At 40.0% G+C, this 17500-nt stretch overlaps 1 protein-coding gene across 2 annotated transcripts in view; it reads left to right on the top strand.

Annotated features, from left to right (window-relative positions):
* necab2 (N-terminal EF-hand calcium binding protein 2) overlaps window positions 1-17500 on the top strand; it is a 152737-nt gene that overhangs the window by 121933 nt on the left and 13304 nt on the right. Inside the window, exon 9 of one of the 2 annotated variants that reach the window (XM_037539706.1) lies at window positions 5646-5702. The exons of the other annotated variant lie outside the window; for it this stretch is intronic. Within the exon in view, the coding sequence (XP_037395603.1) occupies window positions 5646-5702 (57 nt within the window). The remainder of the gene's footprint in view (window positions 1-5645; window positions 5703-17500) is intronic. 2 annotated transcript variants of the gene reach the window in all.

Genomic DNA, 17500 nt, shown 5'->3' with positions numbered 1-17500 from the left:
AGAGAGACTGTATCACTCATCTATCTTCATCCACGCCTCATCTTAGTGTCAGCGCACACTGTGCCACAAGCCAGCAAAGCTTTCATGAATCAGTGGAAGGACCTCTATTCAACAGTCAGCTTAAATCATTTTACTAGTATGTGCAAATAATGGGAAGACTTGTCTGTGAGAAATTCATATAAGGGTTATTCTTAAGTTAAGTGATACTTTTTTAATCCCACAAACGGGGAAATTCCACCGCCACATTTATCCCATCCGTGAAGTGAAACACCACATACACACTAGTGAACACACACACACACTAGGGGGCAGTGAGCACACTTGGTGGGCAGCCCAATCCACGGCACTTGGGGAGCAGTTGGGGGTTAGGTGTCTTGCTCAAAGACACCTCAGTCACGTGCTGTCGGCTCTGGGGATCGAACCGGCGACCTTCCGGTCGCAGTTCCCTAACATATACTGAAATTTCAGGGTTATTCAGGCTATTTAAATAAATCAAGGAGACTAATTACCTTGATTGGACTGGTCCTTATTTAGTTGAGTAACTTAATCAATGTGATTAAATAGGTCCAACATTTCTCTTCAAGGTACATAACAAAATTAAGTATAGTTGACTGAAATAGATCAAGGCAATCGATTTCTTTAAATAATTAATTCAACTCAGCACACTATCTAAAAATGAGTTTTTTCAGTGAAGTGAGAAATCGTCCTATTATAAAGTTCCTGTGGAACTGAATAGAGTGCACACCATACAGAGTGGGAGAAGCCATTACATCCACTGAATTATACTGCAGTGTTGCCGTCTGTCCAGGTGACAGAGAGGAGTGGAGCTAATTTACCATGATGTGCATTTCTGTTACCTGGAAGCTGGTGCTTAATTCATTTCGTCAGTTTTCCTGGAAATATTCAGTCTGGGAGCTCCTGCTGCATTAATACACACAGGAACACATTTATTCTTCATACTCTACAGTAATTCCCAAACTTTTACATCCCCGCAGCCCCTCAGACAATAAACCCCCTTCACTCCTTGCCTATACACACATGCGTATATTCCAGTGATATTTATGTAAGATATTTAGCTTTTTGTGAAATTAGTCCCCTTTAAAATATCAAATGTGTTTATGATATGGTGACGTCACACCACAAATGCTGAATATTACTTAGGTTAGGCTTATCTGGAACAGTCCCATAGAAAAAAAAAAATTAATGAGCAATTAAGTATGCAGACTAAAGTCTAAGTCAGTTGTAACGTGGAGATGAGCGACGAGGCGGCCGCACATGCTGAGATAATCGGCTTTTATTGTGGGCAAATCCAAAATCAGGGTCGAGACAGTCCGGGGTCATAGAGCCGAGGAGAACAGATCGGGGTGCAGACATGACAAACAACACGAGAATACAATACATACATCCAACAAACATGCAAACAAAGACCAACAAGAACCTCAGGAGAACACAGGGCTTAAATACAAGGGTTAACGAGGGACAGGCGGAAGCACAGGTGGGAACAATCGGGGGCGGGGGCACAAAACAAGGGGCCGGACTAAAAACCAAAACAAAGAAGCACATGGACAGGACTGGGAAGTAAACGACAGGAGTGGTTCACCTCTGAGTGCTGCTCACAGCACAGAGACGAGGAAGAGCAGTGAACTTTCTTCATTGGTAACTTGTGTTCTGTGATCAGTATGTAGGCAAAAGTTTGGGTACCCCAGTCAAATTGCACACGTGGTTTATATTCTAAGCTAAAATGAGTTAATAATAATTCTCTACGGTGAACATTTTATGCATTTTAATTCATAGTTACTGCTTATTTGCAGAATTGAACATAAATTAAAAATATAAAACACAAAACCTGACCTGTGCGAAAGTTATGGCGCATTTTATATTCAGTGTGTTATTTTTTTGTCAATAAATATAAATTGTGCACTACAATTTGCAGACAAGTTCCATGTTTAAGTTCCCTGTAGAGGACATTTTAACTTATTTTCACCTAGAAAATGGACAAAACATGTAGTTTGGCCTGGAGTTTTTAAACTGTAGTATGCGTTACTGAGAATTTGGCTTTTGCATTAATGATCCCGCAGAAGACAACAGTCTGCAAATATGAAACCAGAAATGTTTTGCTGCATGCTGTGAGCATCTTGACCAACTGTGAATGATCCAGATAAGCTTCTGCAGACAAGTACACATCGATCACATCAACTAGCATGAATCATTTCAGTCAAAATGATGCGCTGTAAGGCTGTAGCCACCAACCCTCCACCTGAAGATGTACTTTTCTGCAGAATTTAATTCCAGCCTTCATCTAACATGCCCATGCCTAACACTGATGATCCAGCCGATCATAGACATTAATTAGCTGCAGCAGGTCTGGCCCATTGTGGTTGAAGCTACAGTTTAATCTCCAGGACCAGGGTTGGTGACCACTCCTGTGAGGTATGTCAGAACATGGAGCAGCACAGTCAAAATGTGGCATTTTGTCCATATATTGCAGATGTCCAAGCCACTGCTACCAACATACAGGGGTGTGTGTAGCTCCCGCTTTCTCCTTGGATCAACAATCATTTCCTTGGTCTTGTCTGCATTCAAGGAGAGATTGTTGTAATGACACCAGGCCACCAGCTCAGCCACCTCCTTCCTGTACGCCGTCTCGTCCCCACCAGTGATCAGTCCAACGACTGTAGTATCATCAGCGAACTTGATGATGCTGGTGTTGTTCTGGGAGGACAACCGCGCATCACTTTACTTTTTAGAAATTCGATCACAGCACAGGGAGGTTTTCCAGCGGATGGATTAGAGTGGATCAACTGAGTGTTCTGCCTCTCTGACCAGCTTCTGGCTCACAGCTGACTGAGGCGTCACTCTCATCAGCGTGCTCTTGTTGCTGTATAATGCAATCCTGCTGCTCGGAGGAAAGCGCATTTCCCTCGTTTCCCGCAGTGGCATTCTTAAGCCCTCTAGCCCTGTGGAGGCTGCAGCCCACGTCCCTCACCCCCCACTTGCTCACTGCGGTGCAGTAACTGCCATCCTCACCCCTCCACTGCATGATGGATAAGCTGCCGTCTCCGGCCTCCACAGGACAGAGAAATTTCTGCAGATATGTACCGTCATTAGCAGCCATTACACACTCAGCTCCATCCGCTCCATCTTGTAAAATGAGGTGTGTAAAAATGCTTCTTATTGAAAGATTAGACAAAGCTGGACTTGGAGTAGATCCAGAAGAGGGGTGGGTTGTACTTATTTACTCAAGAGAGTTTCCTATGTAACACAATACAGTGCAAACGTCAGAGACTACCCTTTTATTAGTCTCATCTCTAGTCCTAGTTTAATTTCTAGTTCCTGCCAGTAGATACAAGCCATTTATATGCATCAAGATAAAGCCAGAAAACATACTTAACAGACCATTCGCACAGCAGCCTAACCAAACTAAATATAACGTCAGATTTTTCTGTATTTAATGTGTTTTTTAATTTAATTCCACTCTTTTCAGGAGACTTGCTTTAATCCTGCTAACAAATTTAGACTCATCAGTTGTTAAAACCGCACTCCACATCACTAAACTTCAATGTCCGTATTCTGGGATAATTTTTCTGTTTATTCACTTAATTTTTGTCTATTTCCTTTTCTCAGTCTCTGCTACTTGAGATGTACACATCCAGACCCACAGCATTGCGTTTTCACAGTGGAAGGATGGACAGGATTGTTTAAGTGGATTATTTTATCCATAACCCCCTCAGAAGAATCTCCTTTAGCCATTTTAGATGCGCGTGAGAAGGAAATGTGGTGTATTTGTTTAGTTGTTTGTGTGAATGGTAGTGTCTCTGTGAAGGGGAATATAATGTCAGTGACTGCTTTAGGAGCGGTTTTTTGTTAGGAGGACAGAGCTGTGACTCTGTGGTTTTAAGATTGGACGGATGGAAGGGTTTGCTCTTGCAAACAGCTTTCGTTTCTGCAATTTAGTGCTTTATTTTTTATCAAAAGTAGCATAAAAAATAGACTAGAGCCCAACAAAGATTAATTCCTGTGCTTATGGATGCTGGAGGCACCAAGAACCTCTGGTCTGCTGCTGTGAGGAATTCTCACAGTATTTCTACTTCTGTCTCAGTCAGTATTTTCTGGATGGAAGAACACATTTACTTGAGTATGGATTTAGGTCACTTTGTCCACCTATACTTAGCAAAGAAAGTTCCTTCTCGCTGATTTCCTTTCATGCCCCTACGCCATAGCGGTGTGGATGTTCTGCCCCACTTCAGCGCAGGAGCGGTGAAACGTTACCTGTGGGTGATTTCATGCCGCCAAATGAGATTCACTCTTTGGAGAGAGATCAGTCAGTCCAGATGCGACTCTTTTGGCAGCGTTTCACTCCATCCGGCCAAGCATAAGCCGTTTCGGGGCTTGGTTGAAGAGCGCATCAGGCTTTTTCCTTCGCCCACCCTGCAGGAGTCATTGAACACAACACTAATCAGAGGCAGGTTCACTGGACCATTTGAGCAGATGGGAAATGAACTGTTCAGTTGTAATGGAGCAGTAATGAATTTGTAATTAATACTGATCTACTGTCTGTCACTTGTTGTAAAACTCTTACTCCTTTCTAGCCGAGTATGAAACACCCTAAGCAGTAGGAATCTGTGTTGACCTCAGTGAGCATCCGGTTTCCTGATCATCTGCGACCGTTTAATGTGAATAGAGGATTGAATTTGATGAAGTATCTGTGTATAACTTAATAAATTACTTTTTGAAACCGACAGGCAGAAACGTTGAAGAGAAACTCTGTTCTTTCATTTTCAGTTTTCTGCCTTCATCATTTAGTTTCCCAGAGGCAAACTTTCCATTAAACTAGCTGAAACACAGCCTAAATACGCCTCAGCAGCATCATTAAAACGCGCTCCTCGCAGGAATAAACAAGTAATTGGTATTTTGCTTCCAGAGTTTTATGAATGTTATCAAAGATAATGATTTTTGTGTGTTTGAGTTTGAAACAAAATCATTTGCACCCTGTTTTTTAAGAATATGGACATCATGTTATTTTATTAAAACAAAAGATTGTTACATTTTGTCACTGCCAAGTTAATCATGTCACCGCTGAAAGTTGTGACTGTTTGGGTAAATTTGGGCCAAGGTCGGTAGAGTTATTATTATTATAGTTATTATTAATTTTTTTTTCTTATTGTGGAACTGAAGTTTGACTTTATTTTGTTGAATAGCGTTGAACAAAATGAATGTGTGTTTAAATGCAACAGAATATTAGTTATTTGTTTGTTTGTTTGAGATTCTTGTGTTAAGCACTTTTTGCTGTTAACCGTTTGTCCACGTTCCAGTACTGTTCCCAGGCCTGTTAGGAAGCAAGCATGCATAGATGCATCAGGAACAGAAGAACTATTGAAAAAGACATTCAAGCTGACCAGCTTCCTAAAAACCCTAAGAAGCCTCTTGTATTTGCTGCAGCAGTTGTACCTGCAGGCTGTGCTAATTTGGCGCTTCTCTAAAGAAAAGACGCATTATTTCATGCATGTCAGAGTTAAAGGGTCTTATGTTTGCCCCATAGAGCCTTGATCAGGGTATCCAAATTGCCTCAATGCAGCCTTATGGAGGACAGCTGAGGAGGAAAGCTGAAATGACCAGCAGCTCTTCTGTTCTGATTCTTGTTACAGACAGTCTGGTTTGACCTGCATCAGCGGCTAACAGATACTGATGGTACTACTAGCGCAGTAAGTAAATCTCATGCATGAAGAGCATGCCTAAACAATTCTGTTTTCATCAATAAACCACAACAACGGAATGACTAAAGCTCGGCTCTGTTTGTCGAAGCTTGCTAGACCCTGAAACTCGTTATTGGCCAAAGTGCATTTGAATTTTAACTCAGCAGATTTATGGAGCCTGTCATGTCCATTAATCATGAGTTTGCTGCTGTTTTGCGCTGGAAAAAAAGTAAAGTACTGAATGGAACTGAATTCTAATGTGTACATTATTGCAATGCTGTCCTAAAGTCCAGATAAACTCTAACCTTGCTGTCCTGACAACACTGAAAACTGAAACAGTAACTTTAGGAGAAAGGAAACATGCCAGATGTCAGAGACCACCCTTCATTTATTTGATTTATTATTTATTTAAAGATCTTAAATGCAAGATATTTAAACCCACTTTTACGCAGAAGCCTCAGCAGCTTAATGTAATATGATATAGATTATTTTCAGATCTGACGCAAGGTTGGAGCTTTTCCCTCCTCTCTTTCAGAAAGGGAGAACTTTGCTGAGAGTTTAGTGTGTGAGACATAACGACTGTTTTTTTTGCTCAAGAGTGGTATTGTGTTTTATATATATATATATGTGTGTGTGTGTGTGTGTGTGTGTGTGTGTGTGTGTGTGTGTGTGTGTGTGTGTGTGTGTGTGTATATTGCTGTTGTCGGGACAAAACCTCTTATCTCCATTTTTGACATTTTTCAGTTTTTTACATAATTTGAAATGACCCCTCACCCTTTACACTGTATGCCCATTTCATGATGAATGGCTTGGGACAAATTCTGGTTCCATTGACCATTGACATTAAAAATGAAGTAGGTTTTTTCCTTCTCCTGTAAAGTTACCATTTGGAGATACAAGGTTTTGATCTGACAACAGTATTATACAGTATATATTAATAATATATGGTTGTATCTCCAAAATGGTAACTTTACAGGTGAAGGAAAAAACCTACTTTACTTTTAATGGAAGTCAATGGAACCAGAATTTGTCCCAAGTCATTTTGGGTCATTTCCTTTAGTCCATTCATCATGAAATTTATAAAAAATGTAAAGGGTAATTTTCAAATTATGTCAAAAACTAAAAAATGTCAAAAATGGAGATACGTTTTCAGTGATATGTGAAATCAGCAGTTTTCTTCTTCTTCTTTTTTCACTTTCCTTTGTCAATAAATCCATTTGACAATAAATTTTGATTCTGTACATTTCATTTATACACATTTGTATCAAGTAAATTCAGTGCTGTTACTTTTTCCAGTGCAGTAAATGTCCTCAGTTGGCTGCATAAGACTCAGCACATCTTAACCTTGGTGACAGCATTATGTGGAAATAACATATTTTGAATATTATACCAAGCACTTTTACTTCTCTGATGCACACCTGCATTGGAGCTATCATTCATTTGAGTGTATTTGTTTTTTCACCTCCATCAGTATAAATCCCAGCATGCTCAGGAACTCATAATCACCCCTTCATCTCAAGCATGTGAGCCAGAAGCCACACTGTGCTTTACCTCTGCAGCCTGCTTAGTTCAATTTCTGCAGTACATAAAAAGAACCAGTTCATCAGCCTGTAAGTGTTTTTTTGCTGGCAGCAACCTTTTGCCCTTTGGGGAGGACTTTCGCTGCTTAGCAGTTTCAGTACAGTTTTATGAACAGGTGAACTCCACCATTCTCTGTTGTCTCTGTGGTTGTCATTGCAACAACTGAGCTCTCTGGATGGTTGCGTAACCACCAACTTGTACTTTGAATAGTGCCAAAAGGATTAGTTTGTCATAATGTGGGTTTTATGGGCATGAGCCCAGGGCCCCGAGCCACTAGGGTGCCCCGCAATCAGTTATGACTAAATATAATGACTAAATATAAACAACAGTCTTTTTGTGCAGTAGGAACTGTGCACAAGCAAAAAACGAACTCATTTAGGCCGTAAGTGATCCTGATGCTCTCCACGGTTTTCCTTCAGTCACTGTTCCATTACTTCAGTCAACTTAGCTTTTTAGAACTAGCACATGAATGAACCTGAAGCTCCAGACAGTAAAAAAAGATGCTCCTGACTAAAAGCGAGACCTAGTACCTACAGAGTAGAGGGGCCTGAGTGAGGGGGGTAAACTTCTCTGTGCTGCTGTCATTTTCCAAAAAGGAAAGTACCTGCACAGTCACGCTTTATAGTATAGTGATACTTCTTTAATCCCACAAACGGGGAAATTCCACCTCCCCATTTAACCCATCTGTGAAGTGAAACACCACATACACACTAGTGAACACACACACACTAGGGGGCAGTGAGCACACTTGCCCGGAGCGGTGGGCAGCCCTATTCCCGGCACCCGGGGAGCAGTTGGGGGGTTAGGTGTCTTGCTCAAGGACACCTCAGTCATGGACTGTCAGCTGAGGGGATCGAACCGGCGACCTTCCGGTCACAGGGCCAGATCCCTAACCTCCAGCCCACGACTGCCCCACCTTTTTGAGGAATGTGGGATGTCTTGGTCACTTGGACACATTCTGCTGTTTGGGTTTTTTAAGTCCTGTTGTGCCAAGGGTGCGTAGTTTTGTTGACCATTAGATGTCACCTATAATATACACAGTATGTCCAAAGGTTTGGAGACACCTGCTCAGTGTTTCTTCTGAAATCAAGGATGTTGGAATACTACTGTGAGGATTTGATTGAGTTCAGCCACAAAAGTCCATCCCAAAGCTACAGTATGTTCAGATTTGTTTCAATTTATTCGATTACATGCCTTTAAAAAGAAATGCAATCCACAATTAATGGAAAGAAAATGAATATAGTAATGTCTTACATCAGGCTGCAGGTCATTTTTTTAACAAGTGACCGGTAGTCTGTACTGAAACACATTTTTTAAGTAAACATCCCAGCCCTGCCTATTTCTGTAATGCTGAAAGAATCCAGTTAACCATGAGCAGCAGACATCCTCAAGTATGGGAAAACCACTTAACTGCAGCTCCAATGGGCTAAAAATACTTTAATTTTCCTCTCAGTTCACTTCTGAATGATATCCATTGCAGATGAACATCCACAGAGTGTCCTAGTTCGAACCCTTTTACATTTGCAGTGGATTTACAGCGTTTATGTGTCAGAAAGGATGAGCTGGTTATGAGAGCAGATGCTGTGTGAGGTGTTGGAGGCAGTGTGTTAGAGAGATGGCAGGTCATGCTGGGACAGTGCGCACTTTCTGATGAAAAATACATGTGGCCTTGTGTCTTTAGTAGAGCAGTGCTTCAGCTGGGCCTCTACTCTCCTCCCAACCAAATCGCTGAGGTCAGCCTGTAGCGAGCTTGTGTGCATCCTGCCTGTGATTTGCACAGAGATCATGCACGGCAGCTTTCCGAGCAAAAGGAACCATTCCTCCTTTTCTCCATTAATCCTTGTTACTTTTCAAATTGCCACGGAGCAAATAGGATTAGAACAGGCTCCACATGACAGCTCTAGCCATGTGATTGACAAGCTGCAGTGTGTAAGTGTGCCGCTTTAGGCTGAAGAGCCTGCTTTATTGAAGACCTGAGGGGGCTTCTTAAATTCTGAAGGCTGATTTATTCTTCACAGAGGTTCTGATAGCAGAAATGAACCTTGATACTTTGCAGAACACAACATTTTTAAAACTGTACATTCAGTTGCCAGGTTATTATCAGGTCTTGTGTCACTCGTAGTTCATTGTATACGGTTTTATTGTACCATAGTGTTGCATTTAGTAGTTGTAAATAGTTACCGCCCCATCCATCAATAGAAAGGTACCACCATAGGACCACCACTAGCCAGATATTATTTGGGTGGTGGACCAGTCTCAACACAGCAGGTAGTGGAATGTTAATGAATGTTGTGGTGACACAAGTAGATCAGACACAGCAGTGTTAAAGGAGTTTTTAAACCCTGTTTACAATTACTGTCCATTGTATTACTTACTGACGCACCTTGTACAGTCGTACACTGTGCATGTGGAGTTTTTTTGATGCATAATTTGCTTTAACCATCTTCAAAGTACTTCATGTTTGAGCAGGCCTTTAGCTCAGTTTAATCATTCATTTAACTTCTTTTATATCTATTGTTTTAATCATGTTTCTTATTTTTATTCTAATTTTTTATCTCCTTCTTTTAAATTTGATTAACTTCTTTTAAATCTATTGTTTTAATTATGTTTTTTAATTTTTTAAATTTACATAAATTTTATTTTATTTACATTAAATACATTCTTCTGTATTTTTTCATTTGTAAAGCACTTTGAATGACCGTTGTGTATGAAAGGTGCTATATAAATAAACTTGCCTTGCCTTGCCTTGCCTAGGACCACTGATAGATGGATATATTTGGTTATTCTCACTGATGTTGCTGTGCTTAAAACCAGTTGTTTACCGTTTGTTTACCAGCTGTGTTTTTTGTGCCGGTTTTGATGCTGGATGCCTCACATTTTATGCATCTATGTATTGAGGAGAAATTAGTGATTGCAGTCCTTCACAGATCAAAATCATGACAAAATTTGACCGGAGTTTCAAAACGGCATTTCATGATGTATTTATACTCCAGCATAGTTTATAGTTTAACATTTATGGAACGCTATGATACCGTGCCAACATTTTATTCATTTTACTCCATTTCTAATCTTTTACAAATAAATTTACTTTCTTTCTTTCTACAGTTTATAAATGATTATGTATTGACATTAGATACATACATCAAAAACACTAGCTATCACCATCTTTCCACAGCTTCCACATCTGTCCAGCCCTAATTCCTAATATAGGAGTGCATCTACACTAGTATGTGCTTATTTTAAATAACTTTTTCTCCAAATGTTAGCAGATAAACATCAATTGCGCATTAAAATGCACAGAAGTGTGTTTTCTGTGGAGGATGTGTAACTGTTACTTACTTCCACTTAGAAAATCAACAATATGTGTAATTTGACCAGGAATGCCCAAACTTTTACAGATTACTGTATATAGTAGTTGTACCTGATAAAAAGTCCAGCAGGTAGAGAGGGAGTGGAAGGTGTGTGGGAGGGGGAAGAGAAAAAGGGAAAAGAAGGGGAAGAGTTAGGAAAAATGATAACATTATAATCCAAATTGGTCCTTTAATTCATTCATTTATTTGTGTTTTTATAGATGTGACCAAATACCAGATACTGTTCAGGCCTTTTCTCTTCCTTCACTGGATTTGTCCCGTATCTTAGTTTTTCTGACGTCTTGACTTATTCCCTCAATAAATAAATAAAAAAGTCCAGCAGTTGTTGTTTTGAGGTTGGTGTACTTAATAAACTGGCAACTCTGCAGTGTAATATTACATTGTCTTAAACTCAGTAAAGAAAAACAACTGCAAAGTAATTTCAGACATTAGTAGGATACAATGGCCGGATGTTAGTAGCTGAACAGTGCAAGGTTCCTTCTGTTAAACTGGCTCATAGTCATTAAAACCTTTTCAGGTTTTCTGTCATTTTGCACTTTGTGCTGATTGTGCGCACAGTGGCTGCTTAATTACAGCCCTTTGGCACATCCGGTTGTCATGGCACTTGATTGCCACAGCTTTCACAGCAGTTATCAACTTATTTGAATATATTTGCATGCATATTTTAGCATGCTGTAATCTGTTTACTCAGTCTTTTTTACTCGTAAAAGACATGTTTTCAGACATGCACTCTGAAAAAAAAGTACTGAACTGTCACTGGGGTGTTACCCCTCTTGTCACGGGGGTTGTATTGACTTCACACAGCCCATCTTGGCTGCAGCCTTTCTAGTTTATGGTTCTGTTTTAAAACATTAGACTATGAAAAGGTACCAGGTTCCAGGTCCCCTGGAAAAACTCATAGATAAGGTACACAAGCAAACCTTAAATGCACTGTTGTACCTATGAAGGGGCAGTTAGATTGTTGGATGAATGAAAGATATACCTGCACTGTGTTTTTTTCTGATGGTGTATTGCAGAACTGTTGCACGTATAGACTCTTTCTAATTTGACGTCTCAGTGTTGGAATCTTTTCTACTTAATAGGCTTCTGTGATATGAGCTGATATGTGATATTAAGAGCAATTAGAGGAAACTGTGCAGTTGTTACAATGGACAGCCTACAAAAAAGCTTTTCGAGTGCACACCAAGCGGCTCTGTGCATTTAAAACCTGACAGCTCAACTTTTCTGACATTGTAAACACAACAAAATGCAACAGATAACTCGCTCTCAAACTCCAGTGATAGTGGTGCTCTTGATTGGACAGCCTGTCAGTGCTAGCCCTGAGTCTCTGTGATAAGGACGCTGTCTGGCCTTAACTTCTGTTCTAGTTCCTCTGGGAGGGGAAGGCTTGTGACTAATTGCTCTATCAGTCTTGCGCGACATCGGCGCTACATGTATCTATAGCCTCAGCAGCTTTTTTGGGGCCTCACCATGCTGTATTCAAAGTTTAACTGACTTTAATAGTCTCTCAGACCCCACACAGTCCAGCATGCAGGCATATACATCACCAGCCTAGTCAATACAGCCAGAATAAGAACAGAGGGAGGCAACAAACGAGAGAGAAGAGTAGGAACAGAGAGTTAGGAGGAAGGAGAGAGACATGCAGAGAGAGCTTGGCAGAGGTAGAGAGAGAGAGAGAGAGAGAGCCATGTGAGAAGCAGAAAGATGGAAATTGAAAGCCCTGGAGGGAGATATATAACAGCCTATCTGAAAGCCATCCTTGCTCATTTGGGGGCCATTATCATGGTGAAGGTTCCAGAAAGAGAGCACACCCTGCAAAAAGACATGTGCTCCTTTTATCAGCACTCAGCCCATTCTTTTTTCCCTAGCCTGAGCCGTTTAATCCTGTTTAAGCAAAGCTGCATATGGAAATGTATGCAAATGCTTATGAGGGGGGAAAAATGAAATCTTGTGATTTACAGAGTGTTTTGAGAGCAGGAGAGATGGTTGGAACAGGGGAGGGAAAGAAAAAGGGGACGGTATTCCCCAGTTTCCATGGTAACCCTGCAATTTCCATAAACCCCCCTCCTCCTTAAGGTTGCTCCCCTCCTTCTGTACATTTGTGTCTCACATTTTCACATCCTCTTTCTCCCTCACTGAAGACGCTGTGAAATCTGCACATATAATCATATGTCCTCTCCAGATTGTGCAGTGCTGGAGTCGGCTGTGTGGTTCTGTGTGCATGTTAACATGTGTATCTGCCCACGCCATTCGTATGATCTAGAAGGAAGGAGGGAAACTCTGCACTGAAGTCTGCCAGCTTCGTTAATTTACTCACCCTGTAGTTATAAAATAGCACATACACTACCATTCAAAAAATGGATGGATCATTCAAAAGTTTGGAATCACTTCTAGCCTCAAGCTTCTAATATTGCTTAATAATTTATAATGATTACAGTGCAGAAGGTTAGGGAACTGGCCCCGTGACCGGAACGTTGCCAGTTCAATCCCCAGAGCCGACTGTCTATGACTGAGGTGTCCTTGAGCAAGACACCTAACCCCCAACTGCTCCCCGGGCGCTGTGGATAGGGCTGCCCACCGCTCTGGGCAAGTGTGCTCACTGCCCCTTTTGTGTGTGCGTGTGTGTGTGTATTCACTAGTGTGTATGTGGTGTTTCACTTCACGGATGGGTTAAATGCGGAGGTGGAATTTCCCCGTTTGTGGGATTAATAAAGTATCACTTAACTTCTCCGCGTTTGATTGGTTGGAAACCAAAGTAGTGCCAAACCAGCACATTGGCACCTTTTCTCATCCATTGTAGTTGTTTCATTTCCCATAAAACTTGACATACTCCTTAAAAACCCCTTAAAATACCTTATGGTGTATTAATCTACATTTAACTTCTTAATCCTGATGTATGTTACAGTAATGATATTTTACGTCGAGTACTATCCGACCAATTCTGTTGGTCCTCTTGTCACACAACGAAACAATGAAAAGGGCCGGGCTTCGTATAATGTAAAGAATAAAAACAACAGAAGAGTCACAACAGGTTTTAACACAACAATGAGAATATGTAGCTAAGCTGAACGATGGAGATAATAAAGTCTGATAATATGAAGTAAAGCAAAAAATAATATAAACTAGTCCATGGTGGGATTGAGGAAAAATGACAGAGATAGCCCAGCGAGTACACGGATCCTCTACGCTTACTTTATGCGTCACACTTCCACAGTCCGAAAAGCTCTCAGCAAGCTTTTAGTCTGAAATAAAGCCCCTTGCTGTTCAAGCAAAACCCAGAAGACAAATCAAAGGCAAATGAAATGTTATAGCAGTCCGTCCAAATTGAACATTATGGGAATAAACTTACTGTTCAATATCAAAGAAAAAACATCTAAAACAAGCCCTATTGTCTTTCTGAAAATTGAGTTTAACTTCTGGTTGCAGCAGTGGAAGAAATCTGATTGTTCTGATTGGACTGGTATTGTAGTGTTTCTGATTGCATTTTAAGGTGTGTTGAGTTTGCATAGCACTCCTGATTAAATTTGAAGTTTATTACCAGGCTTTGGCTCACTTATTGCCCGGCCTTTAGGGAAAGCGAGACCTGGCCGCTGTAATTGTGCTGTCAAACAGAAGCTCAGAATGCTTCCAATTAGTTTTTTTATCATTGTTTCCATCCGGGGGGGAAAGCTCATATTAACAGAGAGCCAGGTAAATACAGCATACACTAACACACACACAGTTCTAATGCAGGTGATGTTTTAGAACCACAAGGTTCTGTCCCACTCTTATTTTCTTTGTATATGTTGACACAGGGTGAAATTATTAAGAAGCATGGTTTCAATGCTCATAGTTACGCAGATGACAGATATAACCAAAACTTTTCCAAAAAAGTTGTGATGCTTTGCAAAATGTAAAAAAAATGATTATTATAATTTAATAATGATTTGCGAATCACTTAAGCACTATATTTAATTGGAAGCAGTATAAAGACGGCATATCAAATGAGGAAGTTTAGTGTTTTTTTTTTTTTTTTAATAAATGTCCAGTTTGAATTTGATGCCAGCAGAATGTTTCAAAAAAGTTGGGACAAGGGCAACAAAAGACTGGTTGTGTAATGCTAAAAAAAAAAACACCTGGTGGAACATCTCACAAGTAATTAGGTTAATTGATGACAGGTCAGTAACATGACTGGGTATAAAAAAAGCATCCCAGAGAGTATTTGTAGAAGTAAAGATGGGGAGGGGTTCACTGCTTTGTAAAAGAATGTGCAGGCAAATAGTGCAGCAATGTTTCTCAATGTAAAATAACAAAGAAGCCGGAGAGTTTGTAATCTACGGTGCATAATAACATTAAAATATTCCGAGAATCTGGAGAATGGGCTCAGGAACACTTCTGAAAAACACTCTATGAACACAGTTTGTCGCTATTAAAATTCTGTCACACAAAGAAGAAAAAAAATAGAAACCATATATAAACAGCATCAGTGACTGTATGGGGGCACCACTGTTGCACGTGGCATGTGTGGCACGTCTGTGAAAGCACCATTAATACTAAATGATCCATACAAGTTTTGTAGCAAAATATGCTGCCATCCAGATGACGTCTTTTTCAGGAAAGGCCTTGCTGATTTCAGCAAGACAATGTCAAACAGAAATGCTCCGTATTAAAAGAGTCTGGGTGTGAACAGACCTGCCTGAAGCCCAGATTGGTCACTCTTTAAACAGCTGAAATCTGATATGAAACAAGAACTGGAAAACATTTCACTTTCAAAACTACAGCGATTGGTCTCTTCAGTTCCCCAAAGCTTACAGAGTTGTATTCTGTATTTATTTACGTTTTTGACAGCCTCCCAACTTTTTTGGAAACAGGGTTATAACAAATGATGTCTCTATTCGAAGCAAGTAGGTATCCTGTCTTTAAGCATTGCTAGCTTGATAAAAGCAATTTTAAAACTAAACGAAGATGAAACAGAGAAAAAAGCTGTATAACAGTGAGAGATCTGGCTCTGCAGACAAAAACCTGGACAAAAACCTAGATTTTAACAATCTAGGTGTAACTCTGGGCTGGATTTCAGTTTTAAACCTAATATAAATTACTTTACTGAAATTGCATTCTGTCGTCTAAGAAATATAGCATGTTTTAAACCCTACGGTTTGAAGATGTTAAAAAATGAGCCATGCTTTTGACTGTCGTAATGCTTTGCTCACGGGAGTTATGCAACTACTATAAAAACAAACTACAGTTGTGTAACCCCAAGAATATCTACAACTAGACCATACTAGACCAGTTTAGCATCACTCCACTGTTTCCTTTATAACCGACTGTAAAGTTTTACTACTAGTTTTTATATCTCTTTATGGTGCAGCACCTTCATACATCTCTAAACGCTTGATAAACTATGTATATTTCAAAAAGAAGTGGTAAAGCTGCTTGTTGTTTTTATGCACCAAAGATCTGGAACACATTACCAATAAACATTCATCAGGCTCCTTCAGTGACTAATTAAACTGAAACTGACAGCTAATAACATTTCTTCACCTTAGCATTTAACTAGCTTTTAACCTTTTCATTACTTTTACTCATATGTCACTTTTAAGTTACTTTTTCTACGTTAATTTTCAATTGCTTTTATTCTCATTTCTTCTTCTTATTTTTTGTCACTGCTTTAATTTGAGTTTTAATATTTGCCTCGTTTACTCTTTTATTCTATTGTCACTACATTGTGTTCCTTTCTCTCTCTCTGCTTTTCCATTACATTACGAATCACTTTGCTGTAGAGTGTCACTGAAAAATTTCAAAGAGCAACTCCAGATATGAATGATAAGTAATGCAGTGTAGCCATGACATCAGATAACTAACTAGCCGGCCTGGTTTACCATGAACGCCCTGGAAAGTGAGTCTCCGCTTTCTTAAACCCGTTTAAACTGATATTTCAGACATTTCACTTCCAGAAACATCGCTGTTATGTTGTGGCTCTCGCCTGTTGTGTTGTGACTGGCTTTGCTGCGTTTCTGAGGTTGTACATGTTTCTGTGTCTGCATGTTTATGAAATGCAGTGCAGCTGAGGTCATTTTGATGAGTGTTTTCTAAATTTGCATAACGTTTCTGAGATTACATTGTATCTTTTATTGCACTGTATATAGTCACCGTATAAAGCACTTCACATTATAGAATGCATAAGGAACCATTAATATAATAATATGACATTTTTATAAAAAGTGTTATTTCCCAAGCTGGGATAGGCTCCAGCACCCCCAGCGACCCTGAGGGAGGAGCGGCTTAGAAGAGTGTGTGTGTGTGTGTGTTTGAGTGTGTGTGTGTGTGTGTGTGTGTGTGTGTGTTTTATTTCTCAGTAAAAGACTGCAATGTTTGAGTTCTTAGTCAGTCATACTTCAAACACTCATTGTTTGAGGTGTGGATCAGTACTGATCTCATTCTCCATGAACTATCTGAAATTAGAAATTAGTACCTGAATCTTCTCACCCCAAGATATCGTTTACATTGGATTATATGTGGGAGAGACTGGTTTCTTCAGCAGACTATTGAATTTACTGAAGCTTCGCAAAGTAGGCTCTAGATGACAGCATGCAAATTAAGACCACAGTAGGACTGGGAGTGACATTTTTTCATATGAGAAAGGTGCAATTATGTGGAGTAGGCCTACATTGAGATGGGTATTATTTTATTTGAATCAAGTTTCACATTGAAGCCTGATAATAGAGCCTTGCATCTCCGGAATACTGTAGTCTCTCAGTCAACTGGCACACATGGCAGTCATTTCTTTTAGTAGATAGTTTGCTGTAAAAGCTAGTGTTTGAGTTTGGCTCGCTGCTCTGCGCAGTTTAAAATGGTAAATGTTAGGTCCACAGGAAT

Source organism: Pygocentrus nattereri, chromosome 7, assembly GCF_015220715.1.
Source record: "Pygocentrus nattereri isolate fPygNat1 chromosome 7, fPygNat1.pri, whole genome shotgun sequence".
NCBI lineage: Eukaryota > Metazoa > Chordata > Actinopteri > Characiformes > Serrasalmidae > Pygocentrus > Pygocentrus nattereri.
The sequence above is the reverse complement of the archived record's forward strand: the minus strand, read 5'-3'. Positions and strand labels throughout refer to the sequence as shown.